The sequence below is a fragment of the Electrophorus electricus genome, chromosome 21 (genome assembly GCF_041902795.1).
Source record: "Electrophorus electricus isolate QZ-2024a chromosome 21, ASM4190279v1, whole genome shotgun sequence".
In the NCBI taxonomy this organism is placed as follows: Eukaryota; Metazoa; Chordata; class Actinopteri; order Gymnotiformes; family Gymnotidae; genus Electrophorus; species Electrophorus electricus.
In genome coordinates, this window is record NC_137517.1 from 19349073 (window position 1) to 19365254 (window position 16182).

The following is a 16182-nucleotide window of genomic DNA, read 5'->3' on the forward strand; positions in this document are numbered from 1 at the left end:
TAAAAATACTAACAGTCACAGCACTTTTTCAATAAGGTGACTTCATTTTCACATCTGCCCTTGAAATATGACGTGTGACATCAATTGGTGTGTGTAAAAATGAAAAGTGGTATTGGTATTCTGAGCTTGCAGTGTTCTAGGTAGCACCAGGGGAGATGAATTGGAATTAGTGTAGAAAATGTAAAACTATAAATAAACTGTGAAAAACAGGTTGCAAGGCAATAAAGATCTTTATTATTTTGATGTGCGCATTCTCAGCCAGTATGAGAACTCGATATAAAAGGTGCATTAGTGAAACTACAATCTCTTCACATTATTGCTTCCATCTGAGAGAGTGTGACGTTTATTGTGGCTTATTCAGATTTGTAGCTCTTCTATACCTGTCACCACTGCATTCTATAACAGAAGAAACAAATGAGGTTTGCACTGGTTTTTATGACCAGTAATGTTTTGCAAATACAAGATGCCCTGTTAATGCATGTCTACATAAACTCTCACACACACAAACTCTAAAGAACACTTCAGTTGAATGTGCCATGCATTCCAAAATACATGCCACACCTTATCTGCAGCAAAAGAACCGGACATCATTAAGAGCGGTGTCATCGCCCACTCCTTGAGGTAGCTCCACTTTTGTTTCAATCCCACAGATCCCCTTCCCAGTACAGGTTGGGCTCCAGGACCCCCAACTCCCCCAGGACGTGCCATCTCCCTCCAGCACTTCACCAGTACTGCATTTGAACCTGGACAGGTTTCAAGTATGCTCTGTCTTCACTGCACTCATTTTCATCATTGGTTAATTTGCATAAGAAAGCTTCTGGAACATTTACCCTAGTATGATAAGACACAATGCACTTTTTAAATGGTTTAATTACTTAATAAATTAATGCTAGATTCATAGACTATTGGGATGTGTGAGCACCTTATGTTGTTGGCAGCAGTGTCATCTCCTACATATTGAAAACCCTCTACTTGCATCTGAAAAGCTACCAGATGTCCAGCTCTGCACCACCTATTTCTGGTCCATTTTCCCCAGCTGGAAAAAAAGGTTTATCCTTTGTAAGACAAAGTAGTTTGTACAGTTCCAGGTCCTAACCAACCCTGATCATTCTATAACCTGGAAGTGAATGTGTGTACTGGTTCGGACCACCCAGAGACTGGATTAAATGTGTGTACTGGTTCGGACTACCCAGAGACTGGATTAAATGTGTGGACTGTAGGTTATCCAGAGACTGGATTGAAAATCTCTGGTTGCTGAAACGTATCATACATGTATTGTATGTCTGCTGTTTGTTAATCTGAGATGACAGCATTACCTTCCTGTGTCAGATCTCACTGTAGCATAGGACACATATGAGCCAAGACTGTGGAATGATGATGTGCAGCGAAGGGCGATTCCATTCAGAGCTGCATCATCCCCGGCACCCTGCTTCGGCTCAACCTGCACAGGTTGCAAAGTGCATAAGCAATTTAGAAATCTGATTAAAAGGAGTCAGCGCATTAGGGAAAAGATGTACCCACTCCTAATTTAAATAATTTAACATGTATAGAGTTGCAGAGTTTGAACTGTCACCTTCACATCAGAGCTCAGAGAGAACTTGGCAGAGGCTAAGAACACTGGCACGTTTAAATATAAAGTATTAGGCATCAGTCTATAAATGACAGTTCATTTGTAAATGAATGATGACATTCCTCAGCCTTTAGTGGATGCTCTTACCCAGCACGAGTTGCATGTATTTATGAGTCTGACCATTTGTGCTCCCTGGGAATCAAAATCGACCTTGGTGTTACTGGCACCTTGTGCTACCTGCTCTACCCGGTGAGCTCCTAGAACCAGAAGCATCACTGACTTAAGACTGGCTTGGCTCTGCAGCATCTGCCCCTGGTTCAGATGCACATGACCAGCTCTGAGTAAACCTGCACCTGCAGTGGAATTCTGCTGCACTGCTGTGTATAATGTGACTGGATTTATGCTGTGATAATGAATGTTCCCATGATGCACTCACCTTAAGGCTGAAGCCTGTAGCATAGGTGCCCAATGGACACATCTCAGGATTGGACCATGAACCCCAGGTCTGTCCATTCCTCACAGTGATCACTCCAGTGTTGGTCCTCTCAATCCCTATACCCTCACCACCTCTGTGAAGCCCAACTAAGAGCCCAAGCAGAGACAAAGTGATGGACAGCTGGTGCATGGCTGTAGATAAGTTCTTTTGAAATTGGCTTTGCAGACACGGTGTTAACAGGGTTGTGTGTATAAGTGCAAAGTAGGAGCTATTTATATATTTCTGCCACAGTCAGATGTTTAAAGACTGATAAGACACAGGATATGTCTCAATGTGACTCCTAGTTCCATATATGGTGAATTATTATCTGTCTAACAAATATGTGTGCTTTGTTTTTTTCTCGTTGGATCATCCTCAGGTTGGTTAAGGTAGTTCTGAGTTTACTTACTTTGGCCTTAGAATCTTACTTCAAGGCTTCTTGTCTGAACCTAGTTGCTTGTTTGCTGTTAGCTGTAATTATTCGATGCAGGTTTAGTTTCGCCTTGGCCTTAGTGTGAAGTGAGGGGTGGACTCTGCTCTTTTTAATCTGTTAAATAAGGACAACTTCGCAGAGATCAGCACCTGTAGAAGGCTTTTGTTGAACTTTTCTTCTAGTTCCTCATCTACAATGTAAGCAGACTTCTCAAACTCATCCAAATATTTTTTTTCCTCACACTTTCTCAAACTTTCATCACATACATCCACAAACCTAAACATCTTTCCAATCTGAAATGTGTCTCCCAATTCCTGTCCACATATCCCACAGATCTCCTCGACGCTATCATAGACGTCGCAATCTCAGCAACCTCACTGACTCGCGATGTTCGGCACCATCACATATTGTGGTGGCAGGATGGCTCTGAAACTGCCAATCTGCTGTCCAGAAGGCTGACTTCATGTCAGCATTAGCATCTCTCCACTTCCTCCACTTCTTGGCTCATGGATCACCGCTGAGAACACGGCGACTTCGGCTGCCCTGTCCTCTGCCTTTTCATTCACACATTCCCTAAGGCGTTGCAGCAGGAGTTGTGGCACAGGTTTACTTTAATGCCTCTAAAGTGGCATTTCCCTCTACTTTCCTTATCTATCAATCTCTTCTGCTCAATTTCACATTATTAGTGTCTTTTTCCACCAAACCTCACATCATTGTCACCTACTGCCCTCCAGGTTCCCTAGATAACTTCATAGGCAAGCTTGACGTCCTCCTGAGTCAATTCTTCATTTAAGGAAATCCACTCATTCTAATTGGAGACTTCAACCTTCCATCAGACAAGCTAAATTCCTCCTGCATCCTTCCGCTGTTGTCCTCAACCGCTCTCCTCTGCCTCGCAGAGCGGCCAATGTTCTGGACCTGATCTTCACCTGGACCACCACAACACCTCCGTCTCTAAGACCATCACTTTTTATCTCTCTCTCCCTCCCTTCTCTTTCCAGCCATACCTCCCCAGCCTTTTTGCCCTCCTTCTGTCACCATCACTCCCTCTTTCCTTACATGTATTCTGCTATAAGACCTCATACCAGTCTCTCCTTTCCAAGTTCTCACTAGAAGTATCATCTGTCATCATCAGCTCCTTATCTCTTACCACTGCTATGCTGATGACACACCCTACAAATATCATTATTACTGCACACAGGAGGCTGAGGCTCTTAAAAAAACACCTTGGGAAAATCTCACTGCAATATTTACATTTACATACATCCTAGTACAGTAGGTTAGAGTCCAATATACCAATGATCTAGAATGCTGTAGAAATACAGGGATTACTGCCGATGCCTAGAAGTACAAAATACATATGGTCTATCTTAAACGTTGATAAGTGCAATAAACAATAAGTTCTAAAGTTTGTTAAACAACATCAGTGTAATAAATAATACCCTACAATGAGTACTAATTTGGTTAGTCAATATAGGAGCAGGGTCATTTGTCATTTAAATATTCCACGAATAGATGGGTCTTCAGTCTGCGTTTGAAGACTGCAAGGGACTGCTGTCCGGACAGCAAGTGGAAGTTCATTCCACCATCTTGGAGCCAGGACAGAAAATAGTCTCGATGCTCGTCTTCCTGAGACTTGAAGCAAGGCATTTCAAGCCGAGCCATACTTGAGGTTTGAAGTACTCGAGGTATGGATTGGGCTTTGACCATTTCCATCATGTATGAAGGGGCTGGTCCATTTTTGGCTTTGTAGGCAAGCATCAAGGTTTTAAATCTGATGCGTGCAGCTACAGGGTGCCAATGAAGGGAGCACAGCAGTGGCATAACGTGAACTTTGGAAGATTGAAGACCAGTCGTGATGCTGCATTCTTGGCAAGTTGTAGAGGTTTGATGGCTCTTATAGGAAGACCAGCAAGTAGCAATGTTGCAGTAGTCTAGCGTTGAGGTCACAAGCAACTGCACAAGCATCTGGGTAGCTTCCTGTGAGAGAAAGGGCCAAATCCTTTGTATGTTACAATGGAGGAATCTGCAGGACTGGGTTAGATTTGAAACATGAGTTGAGAATGACAACTGGTTGTCCAAAGTTGTGCCCAGGCTACAGGCAGCTTCAGATGACGATACCAGGGAGTTCTTGAAGGAAACAGTGAGGTCATGGTAATGGTTGGGAGTACCAGAAGCCAGTAAAACCATAAGCTTGGTTTTACTGGGGTTGAGCTTCAGGTGTTGGGCTGTCATCCATGACGCAATGTCAGCCAAGCATGCTGAGATACGTCTGGAGAAATGCGTGTCAGAGGGTGGAAAAGAAATAAATAATTGAGTGTCATCAGCTCAATATTCACATTTTCTAAGATCCTGCACATTTTGTTATGGTCAAACTGACTGACTTGGTCTGGTTTTAGCTACCAGTCTGTATTCTTGTAGACAGTAATTTTGGTGTAGACACTGATGTAGATGAATCAAACCAAATTATTACAAACACACAGGATACCATTCAATTTCTGTGACAACAGCTCAATGCTTGAAGAATGCAACAGAATTTTTCCCAAGTCTGGGACACATCTACACTGGGATACATCTAAACAGAAGATTTTCAACTAGGCATTTATTTTTCAGTTTTCATCAGAATGTTGCATCAGGCAGTAGTTCCTCTGTTGAACAGCTAGTCATCCAACATGTCAAAATACACAGTCATCCAAGTGTCCTTTTGATCTCTCACTCTCCACCCTTGACCGTTGTACTTGTGTCATGTGCAAATGTTATTTGAGCTGAAACACAACAACTGCTTGGGATTCGCTGTGAACATGGAAACTGAACTCCAGTTTTCCACATCCCAGGCAGTGCACTCTCTCAGGAAAAACATCAGTACCACTACACACTCTCACATATAACATCAGTACCACTACACACTCTCACATATAACATCATGTGTAAAACATGTGTTTTAGACGCTTTTCCACTAATTCAGGTACTAAGAAACTTCACGGACTGACAATGTCCAAGGTATTGCATAGCAAATAGATGTATGGAAGTGTGGGAAAGAAAATATTGGCTGAAAAATATTTCCTTTTGTGTGAAGGGTGTGCAAAGCAGACTGTATGAAGTAGAGTATGTTATTTTTTAGTTATCTTCAGGATGTTGCATCAGATAGCTGTTCCTCACTCGTATGTGATTGTGTAACTTAAAAAGCCCTTGGTTTAAAAGAAAAGCAGAAATATTTCTTCATGTGCATATGTTGGTGTCAGATCACAGGTGAAGGGCGGATCCAAGCCAAGAACTCTATTTTATTTAAATGAAGGAACAAGAAAAAAAACAAAAACACAAAACCACTGGAGGAAAAGTCCAGAAGAGCTGACCTGCTGAAACGAAGACCACTGGGTTTAGAGAGAAGGTGAGACCGGCGTAGTGAAAACAGACCACCAGGACACACTAAATCTTGGCAGGGGAATTTTAAATGTGTGTCGGGAAAGTGGTTGCAGGTGTGGCATGTTAGTTCCTGGGGGAAGCAGTCTGGTGTCTGTGGTTGGGAGGTGTGTGCATGATGTTTGTGAAAGTGTGTCTGAGTGAGTGAGGGCTCTTGGGAATTGGAGTGTTGTCTAAATATGGGCTTACCCCTTTGCTGGTGTGGTGTGACAGAATGGAACTATGTAAATTGTATAAATAAAATAAATAAATAGGTTACATTTTAGATTTCAGCAGTCAAATCAAAGAGCCTTTAAATGTATTTCTTTTGAAATAAATAAATTACCACTTAATTGGCTACACTTATTTTATAGCAGTTTTATAGCTGTTCTATGGGATATTGATCCATTTGTCTGTCAATTCTATGTACTCACAAGTTCCAATATCAAAGCAAAACCAGACGGATCAGAACATTAGACAAACCTGCTGCTACAGGCACAACAGAAAACAAAACCAAGAAAAGAAGGCAAGAGATTATCAAGCTGAAATACATAAAAATATTTCACAGATGCAACTTGAATAAGCAACATCTTATACATGGACATATACATGTAATTTTTTGAGCATTTATAGGAGAACGTACATGTGCTTTATTTTTGAGTACTCATGCATGTGCTTTTATTTTTGACAATTGTAGGACTTATACATGTGCGTACTTGCTCAATATAATAGTTTATGACAATGAAGTAGATACATTGTCAAAATTAATTATGGAATAATTGAACTGTCTGAGCAACAGCCATCCCTTAGCCAACCTCAGTAACCGGACATTGTAACTTGATATGAAAATCTAGAAACAAATCTTGACTGATGGCAACCAATTCTTGCCTAATCAGTGCTTGGAGTTGATCACAGTTTCTGTGTTTTTGTTAGTCCACCCTCTTTTTGAGGTTTCTCATTGAGAGAGTTTCCTGGCTATGGACCCAAAATTTCAATGTTTTGTTCACCAAGCCACTTGGTTATCATTGTTGCCTTGTGACATGGTGCTCTGACATGCTGGAAATAGCATTGTTTATCACCAAATTGCTCATGGATCGTTGGGAGAAGTTGCTCTTGGAGGATGTTTTGATACCATTCTTTATTCATGGTAGTGTTCTTAGGCAAAATTTTGAGCAAACCCACTCCCTTGGATGAGAAGCAAGCCCAGATATGAATGTTCTCAGGATGCCTCACTGTTGGTATGATACAGGACTCATGGTAGCACTCACCTTTTCTTCTCCAGACAATCATTTATCCAGATGTTCCAAACAGTCTGAAGGGGGCTTCATCAGAGAATATACTGTATAGGACTGACTAGCATTGCTGAGTAGACCCCACTCCAGTAAACTACTATGGTACTAAATGACATTTTTACACTATATTGGACTGTTTGCACTTGTGTAGCATGTTGTCTGTTGCACTGTTGTTTTGTGTTGCACCATGGTCCTGGAGGAACATTCTCATTTTTGTTGTGTACTTGTATATAGCTGAAATGACAATAAAACCTCTTTGAACTTGAACTTTGAACTTTGGTGGAGGTCCATTCTCACTGACCTCTCATTACCAAACCCAGAGTTTGGAGAGAGGAAACTGAACAAAGAACTATGTGTATTTCAGAATGATGTGAAACATATTTTAATACAGAGAAGTTATCCAATTGTAGCACCGTTGCACTTTGTGTGTTGCAGTCACAACTTTCATGAATGACTGCAGGTATCAGCTGTTGTGTGTTGTGCTCATTTATGAGTGTGCGTGTATGAATCTTGTTAAACCTCACTATATAGTTTATGTGAATATGGATCCTCTTTTAAGGCAAAATACTAGGATGTGTCTACGAGGAAATGAAGACCAGGTAGACTGCAGAAATGTAACAAACCTGTTCCACTTACAAAACACAAACAGGGTAAAACGGAACATAAATCTGTTCAGACTCAGACTGCATGACAGCAAGCTCTTTACCCCTAACCAAAGCTCTAACCATAACCAAAGCTCTAACCATAACCATAACCCAAGCTCTAACCCTAACCCAAGCTCTAACCCTAACCCAAGCTCTAACCCTAACCCAAGCTCTAACCCTAACCCAAGCTCTAACCCTAACCCAAGCTCTAACCCTAACCCAAGCTCTAACCTTAACCCAAGTGAGGTGTGGCCTGAAAAAGTGTCAGTACTCAGAGGAGGCAAACTGACTGGAGCAGAGTATAACATGGATGATGCTGAGGGCGTGGCTACAGTGAGTGAGACACGCCCCTCTCAGTGAAGACCAATCACATTGGCCAATGGGGTACTGTGAGCTTTTAGTCATTTCTGCTATTCAGGCAATAACACAAAATAAAAGTTTAGTCTAAAAGTGGAATCATTACATTAGTTCCACAAATACAGCACTAATAATAATATAGCAGTAGCTTTTAGGTAACCAGTATAAAAACAAGTGTCATATTACCAGTTATATCTACACTGTAACAGCAACTATCAAAGGGTGAAGGGTTTTCAGTTCCACGCTACAGATGATCACACATGCAGGCTGTCCTTGAACTTTACTGCTATGACTTTACCCAGAGATTTTTGTCTTTTTACATTGCAGTGTGAGACTCCGGTAGCCATAGATTACTCTGGGCTTCCTATCATTCACTCTGCAGGAACGTTCTGAGTCATTAAAAACTGCAACACCCATAATGAGTTCCTAAACCACCTCAAAATCTGTTCCTGATCTCACTATAAAACATACTGGAGAGTGGAACAACAAAAAAGAATTCATATGACATTATGGGAAATTATGTTGGTCAAAGATTTTTAGCTAAAACCTAAAACTACAAATATCAAAGCATCTCAAATTGTAATGCTTTTTATAATTCATAAAAGAAACAGTATCGATCACTAATTGTCTATTTCTGAACAGAGTATTCAACAACAGCGATTCCTTTTCTATGCTAACAGACTGCTATATTGATATAGGAATATGCTGGTATGTAGAGTTCACTAGTGACATCTAGGGTACTTTTCTCCACATCAGTGTATTTCACTACTGCAGTCCTGCCTCTCTCAGCACAGTTCGCGCTGTATTTGCCAGCTCTTTCAGCCCGTTCTGCAGCAGTCTGTGTGTGAGGCCAAACGATATCACTGCTGCTAGAGCGCTGCCTGCCCCAGGTACCAGACTGCACAGATACTCCACTGCTGCCCCTCCAGCCAGGGCTGAGATTTCCTGTCTGGCAGCTGATTCTGCTGCCAGTGCCAACACAAGGTTTGACTTTATCAGGACTCTCAGAGACGGTCTGTCCACGCGTCCTGAGAGCTTTTCTAGTGATTTTTCATCCAGGCCAAAGGAGTAGTAGCACCTGGTGAAGAAAGCCAGTAAAATGCCTGCGTCACATGCTACTGAGAGACCAGGTACAGGCGCCACTGCGACTGCACCTGAGACGAACGCTGCAGCCCAGGCTGCCTTCTCAAACATGCGGACTTTCTTCTCCAGCATCGCCATGGAGCTCACAGGCACAGACTGCAGTAATGCATTTTGCTTATGTTGAGGAAGCTCCGACACCAGCGTATCCACAAGCTTCTCAAAGTCAAATGCACAAAATTCCTTGGAGGATATGAGGAAAACTTTGGGATTTCTGATTTCCTTCAAGTTCTCCTCACAGTTAGTTTTGATTTTCGACAGCATCTCCTCTGTGCTGAAGCTTATTTTGCTTCCTTCAGCACGTAGATCGTTGTCTACTTTTGACCTAATGAAGTAAAACTGCTTCTTCTTCTTTTGAATCTGCTTGGCCAGCATGATGTCATTCTCTCTGAATCTCTCTGATGAGATAATCATGAAGAAGTCATAGGTGTCAAATTTCACATCTTTAAGATACGTCTTTGCTTTGAAGTTTGGGGTTCCAATTCCAGGCAGGTCCCAAAGCGTCACATTGGACATTGTGGGGTGTTGGTAAGGGGTTGCTTCTGTAGTGGTCTCAGTAACTCCAGTTTTGGCTGCACCCTGAGCATCGTCCTCCAGACCTCTAATTGCATTGATAAAAGTTGACTTTCCTGCTCCTGAGTCCCCAGTTACAGCGATGTTGAGAGAGACATGAAGTAAATTGTCAACTTGTTTTTTTGCTTTTTTAGCTGCTTTTTTAAAATTAGATTCCCCAGATGCCTGTATCGCTTCACCTTTGTCTGAATTTTGACTGGGCATTGCTGTGGTATAAAGAAAGTAGGAGGCTTTTTGGTTTTTGAAAAGATTTTTGTGCAAAAATTCATGTAACTGAACTCCAGGAGGTGAGTGGTGTAATGGTGAACTCCAGTAGGTGGTGAATTTAAGATCCAAATGTGCCCTATAAGAAAGTAAGATAACAATGGAAATCCAGTTAATGATAGGGCTAATTTAAATATTCTTCAAATATTAATGATCCAGCACATACATCACTTTTGAAAACCTGTCTCCCTGTTCCCATATAGAAAAATCCAACATGCTTTAAATCCTCTCCCTGTGAAATCCTGCTGCTGTTACCTCAGTTCTAAAGAAACACACACAATCTTGACACTACCTACTAAGTTACTGTGAGTTAATCCATCTTAAATCTAAGGTTTTTGAAAAGGTTGAACATCATGACAAAGACTCCATTATCAATTTCTCTGAGCCTTTCGGGTGAGACTTTTTATCACACTACAGTACACAGGGCTCTTCTAAGGCCAGCTAACAACCACCTCTATTATGGCAGACTGGCCTCAGCACAATTCTAGTTCTTCTAGGTCTCAGTACTTTCAGTACAATCACAATATATCCTACTGTCCCATCTTCAGTCTCACCTAAACATTTACTTTTGCATGGTTCTTAACTCTCTGAGAGGAGAAAATATGTTTTCATTAGCAAAATCTAATCCTACATTTCACCTGTCTCATAGGGTGTCCCACAAGGCTTTATTCTGGGTTCCTTGTAGTTATCATCTACATGCTCCCTTTAGATCCATCATGCAACAACATAGTTTAAGATTCCACGTCTATGCTGACAACTCTCAAAAGTATCTTAGCACTTCACCCACTTGACTTCCCACTCTCCATTAAGTGACTTATAAACTAAGTAACTTAATTAGCCTTCTTCCACCTTTGCAGCGCTACCCTTCTCAGTGTTATCCATTTTCACCTAGTTATCATTATCCATAACCCTGGTTGATGTGTCTATAACTGTGTCAGTGGTACTCTGCCTCATTTTGGATACACTACCTTTACTCCTGAGGGACTGTACAAGCCTTTTTTTTACTCAATATTTACTACCTCTGTTCATTTTGAAGTATGCCAAGAAGCTAGTCATGTCTGATGTTAAGACATCCATCCCACCCACACTGAGGCAATATGTCCAGCACCATCCACTGAAGTTTCACAGCTTCACAGAGACCTTCACCACCAGTGAACACAACTGAGGACCTCACAGAGACCTTCACTACCAGTTAACACATAACTGAGGACCTCACAAAGACCTTCAACAGCAGTGAACACAACTGAGGACCTCACAGAGACCTTCACTACCAGCTAACACATAACTGAGGACCTCACAGAGACCTTCACTACCAGCCAACACATAACTGAGGACCTCACAGAGACATTCACTACCATCTAACACATAACTGAGGACCTCACAGAGACCTTCACTACCAGCCAACACATAACTGAGGACCTCACAGAGACCTTCACTACCAGCCAACACATAACTGAGGACCTCACAGAGACATTCACTACCATCTAACACATAACTGAGGACCTCACAGAAACATACACTACCAGCTAACACATAACTGAGGACCTCACAGAGACCTTCACTACCAGTTAACACATAACTGAGGACCTCACAGAGACCTTCAACAGCAGTGAACACAACTGAGGACCTCACAGAGACCTTCACTACCAGCTAACACATAACTGAGGACCTCACAGAGACCTTCACTACCAGCCAACACATAACTGAGCACCTCACAGAGACCTTCACTACCAGCCAACACATAACTGAGGACCTCACAGAGACATTCACTACCAGCTAACACATAACTGAGGACCTCACAGAAACATACACTACCAGCTAACACATAACTGAGGACCTCACAGAGACCTTCAACATCAGTAAACACAACTGAGGACCTCACAGAGACCTTCACTACCAGCTAACACATAACTGAGGACCTCACAGAGACCTTCAACACCAGATCCCAGCCTGCAGAACAGCTTTTACAGGTATTCTTGTATTCTTGATGACTAGATTCAGGTGTGTTTTCATGTAAATGTTTCATCCGAATCATCCCCAGAGTGTAGTCTGTATTTAGGCCAAGACAAAAATATAACCTCATCACCCAATAACACCCAATAAACATGTTACAATTTTTTAAAAACTGTTCAAAAACTTTTTTGGAAAATTTACACATTTACAGTAACATTTTCAGCTATTTCAGATATTTTCAAGTATGTCTGCTATCTAATTTTCAGTTACTTCTGATAGTAACAATTACTGAATAATGGTGAAACAAATTAATTCCTATTAGTCAAAGTCAGTAAGTTATCATGACAGTTTCAAATAATTGAAATGTTTGGGTGAGTTTTTTATTATTTTAAATGTGACTAAAGAGGTACAAGATATGTAGTTACCTTGATAACACCCTGTATTCTCTTCATTCTTCTTTACGGTACTGAAACTTGTTTTTTATGCTGGAGATAATTATAATCCTCATACAGATGTGGTCACAAAGGAAGCGTATACCTTCCCAACTACTATGCCATAGTGCTGTCCTTCCCATGCATGTGCTTGATCTTGAAGATTACACTGTGGGTACAGTAAGCGTAATGATGAGTGCAAATATATTTCAGCACTTTGCACACTTATGGTAAAATGTTTTCACCCTGAACATTCACGTGATTATCACATACAGTCTTGTTTTGACGGTTACATGAAAGTAGTTAAACTGGTTTCTCATGCTACTAGTGGGGGGTTTAAATCTTAACTTTTAAAATGCAAAAGTTATGTGAGAGAAAACTAACAATGTTTTGTTCTTCTACACCTCCCTCACTAGGCAATGTGAAGAGTTAGTAGTACTGTAAACATTCATGTGTTTCAAAAATTAAGATACTGTGCAGGGGATTGACCAATCTAACAAGTTTGTGATTCTTTGAGCTCAGAATTTATAATGACGTAAAAGTGCCCTAGATATGTAAGGTGCCAGAGTTTCTCAAAGCTGTCCTCTGAACACACCTGAACATCCACATTTTTGCCATATCCTGTTTTACAACATACTTGAGTCAATCCATTAAACAGTCTGAATGCCTGGTTCAGGCATACTGTGAAATATTAGCCATCTGGTGTCCTGAGGACCAGAGATTATTTGGTTTAGGGTTAACCCACTGCTAACCAGACATTATTTGGGTTAGGGTTAACCCACTGCTAACCAGACTTTATTTGGGTTAGGGTTAACCCACTGCTAACCAGAGATTATTTGGGTTAGGGTTAACCCACTGCTAACCAGCAATTATTTGGTTTAGGGTTAACCCACTGCTAACCAGCGATTATTTGGGTTAGGGTTAACCCACTGCTAACCAGCAATTATTTGGTTTAGGGTTAACCCACTGCTAACCAGAGATTATTTGGCTTAGGGTTAACCCAAAGCTACCACATGCAGCCAATAGGAGAATTTGTGATGGGAGCAGTGACTGTGTATTTACGGTAGGAGCACTGACTGTGTATTTACGGTAGGAGCAGTGACTGTATTGCCTTGCTTTATTTCATGGCCGTAATTTTATTAACATTTGGGTTAACTTTTTATTGATATATTCATAGAGAGGCAAGGAAAGGGAAACAGACAGAAGACTGAGGGGAAATGTCATCTGGACTGGGTTTTCATTTTATTCTGCATCAGTTAAACATCAGGCAGCACCTGGAGCACACAGAATCAGATCCACAGAAACCTAGGCTCAGTTTAGTGAAAATAAACTCAAACCTTATACAAAATGTACGGAACTAAGTTTACGCACTGTTTACTGAATGTGTTTAATAAAACTTTTGACACACAGGATTTGAGTACCTTTTAAAGTTTAATCACAACAGTAGAGCCAAGCGTCGTTGAGCGCGGTGTCGTCTGCAAGGCCACGTGGCTCCTCCACTATGGTCTCGATGCCACACACTCCTTTACCTGCACATGTGTAACTCCAGGAGCCCCAGGCAGTGCCTGACCCCTGAAGCTCCTCCCCTCCACTGCACTTGAACCTGGCAGAGATTTAACGTCCAGTAATAATCAAGCCCACATTAGTGCAAGAGTCAGTGGAGATCGTATTGGAGAAAACAGTAGATTGTAAAAAGTGGCATTATAGAAGAAAAGCGAGTGTTTGTGAACTGGGGATTAGTACTTTATGTTGTTTGCAGCAGTATCGTCCCAGGTTCCTTGGAAAGGTTCCACATGAAGCTGTAAACTCATTAGCATACCAGACTTGCACCATTTGATATCGGTCCATTTTCCCCATCTGATGAAACACCAACACAACGCTGAGCATTAGACCCAGGTCCTGTTCACAGTCATGTAAAACCATAATAAAAGCTGAAAAGGTTACACAAAACAGAAGGAAATTCGATGTGTTTGTAGAGTGACTGTTTTCTACTTACAAGATTACATGCAAACAAAGAAGAATCCAGAAAAGCTAATTTACTCAGTTCAAGTTTAGTTATGACTGGCATTGTTGTTATTAAATCTGGTCCATGGTCAAAAGTAAACCAGTGTCATCTTTACACTAGTTATCTAGTACATTTTATTATCTAATTATACATGCATATATCAGACTGTACAGTGGCATAGCAGTGTAGGGTCTGATTCTGTATACCTCTCACCTGCCTGTATCAGATTGTACAGTGCCATAGTTAGTGTAGGGTCTGATGTACTTTTGGATGTGTCAACACAGTGAAGGCAAACTCCACAGAGCAATGTTATCACCTATTACCAGAGACGCCCAGTAGCTTGCTACCTGAAAACACATCAGTGTTACGTAAAATAACATCATTTAACAAAATGTTAAATTTGTTAGTTTTTTTCTGCAGTATAAATATTTTTTTCATTTAAGTCACATCTAAAAACGTCTGTATAGAATACAGCACCAGAAAGCATTATACGTTCCCAGGTATTTAGGCTTCAGCTGAAGTTCAGAGATAATGGCACCATCTAGTGGACGGATTGTGTTTAGATCTACTAGCACCATCTAGTGGACGGATTGTGTTTAGATCTACTAGCACCATCTAGTGGACGGATTGTGTTTAGATCTACTAGCACCATCCAGTGGACGGATTGTGTTTAGATCTACTAGCACCATCTAGTGGACGGATTGCGTTTAGATTTACTAGCACCATCTAGTGGACGGATTGTGTTTAGCTCTACTAGCACCATCTAGTGGACGGATTGTGTTTAGATCTACTAGCACCATCCAGTGGACGGATTGTGTTTAGATCTACTAGCACCATCTAGTGGACGGATTGCGTTTAGATTTACTAGCACCATCTAGTGGACGGATTGTGTTTAGCTCTACTAGCACCATCTAGTGGACGGATTGTGTTTAGCTCTACTAGCACCATCTAGTGGACGGATTGTGTTTAGCTCTACTAGCACCATCTAGTGGACGGATTGTGTTTGTTTTCTTTAAATCAAAGAGACCAGCCCACTCACCTTAAGGCTGAAACCTGCGGCATAGAAGCCGATGGGCTTCTATCCTTCAGTCCCCACGTTCCCCAGCGCTGGCCGTTGTCCATGATCAGCACCGAGTGGTAGGGCCTGCTGATACTCCGCTGGGTTCTCCGTGCCCCAGCAGGCCACGAGGAGGATCAGAGGAAGGCAGGATAGCCGATTCATTGGTGCTGCGCTGAGGCTCGTAGAGCAGTGAGCTCTCTGCCTGTGGATCCAGACACTCAGGCAAAGGATCTGAAGCCCAACGAGTGTGAGGCAGATCAGCTCGATAAACTTCAACTAGGTCTCCTTTAGTATCTGAAATCAGCTCAATAAACTTCAACTAGGTCTCCTTTAGTATCTGAAATGAGCTCAATAAACCACAACTAGGTCTCCTTTATTATCTGAAATGACAAAAGGGATTTTTTTATTTATGGGAGTAAAACACTAAGGGGAACAAAAGTACACTGACCAAATATTTACTATAATCCCTGGGTACATGTATAGTGGGTATAAACCATAATAACCCTATCCTGTTTTATTTAGTATTATTTACCCCATATTATTCCACAGTGAATAACCCTAACCCATTTTATTTAGTATTATTTAC

The 16182-nt window shown here is 41.4% G+C and overlaps 2 protein-coding genes across 2 annotated transcripts; both read right to left on the minus strand.

Annotated features, from left to right (window-relative positions):
- Positions 1-211: 211 nt before the first annotated feature.
- On the minus strand, positions 212-2263 carry vmo1b (vitelline membrane outer layer 1 homolog b). Its single transcript, XM_027032286.3, has 5 exons — positions 2007-2263; positions 1317-1441; positions 923-1036; positions 562-743; positions 212-396 (listed from the first exon to the last, which is right to left on the minus strand). The coding sequence occupies exons 1-4, from the start codon at positions 2193-2195 to the stop codon at positions 563-565; spliced, it is 609 nt and encodes a 202-aa protein (XP_026888087.1). The 5' UTR covers positions 2196-2263; the 3' UTR covers positions 212-396; position 562.
- A 3594-nt stretch (positions 2264-5857) lies between these two features.
- On the minus strand, positions 5858-16065 carry LOC113591680 (interferon-inducible GTPase 5-like). Its single transcript, XM_081704976.1, has 6 exons — positions 15576-16065; positions 14750-14883; positions 14275-14388; positions 13953-14134; positions 12526-12700; positions 5858-10226 (listed from the first exon to the last, which is right to left on the minus strand). The coding sequence occupies exon 6, from the start codon at positions 10085-10087 to the stop codon at positions 8936-8938; it is 1152 nt and encodes a 383-aa protein (XP_081561102.1). The 5' UTR covers positions 10088-10226; positions 12526-12700; positions 13953-14134; positions 14275-14388; positions 14750-14883; positions 15576-16065; the 3' UTR covers positions 5858-8935.
- Between the last annotated feature and the right edge of the window lie 117 nt (positions 16066-16182).

What these genes read in the sequence shown, in the direction of transcription:
- vmo1b (XM_027032286.3), bottom strand. Translation starts at nt 2,195, where the DNA reads ATGCACCAGCTGTCCATCACTTTGTCTCTGCTTGGGCTCTTAGTTGGG. An exon ending in CTACAGGCTTCAGCCTTAAG is followed by an intron (nt 1,442 to 2,006) that starts GTGAGTGCATCA and finishes CAACCTGTGCAG; the next exon opens with GTTGAGCCGAAGCAGGGTGC. An exon ending in ACTGCTGCCAACAACATAAG is followed by an intron (nt 744 to 922) that starts GTGCTCACACAT and finishes AAACCTGTCCAG; the next exon opens with GTTCAAATGCAGTACTGGTG.
- LOC113591680 (XM_081704976.1), bottom strand. Translation starts at nt 10,087, where the DNA reads ATGCCCAGTCAAAATTCAGACAAAGGTGAAGCGATACAGGCATCTGGG.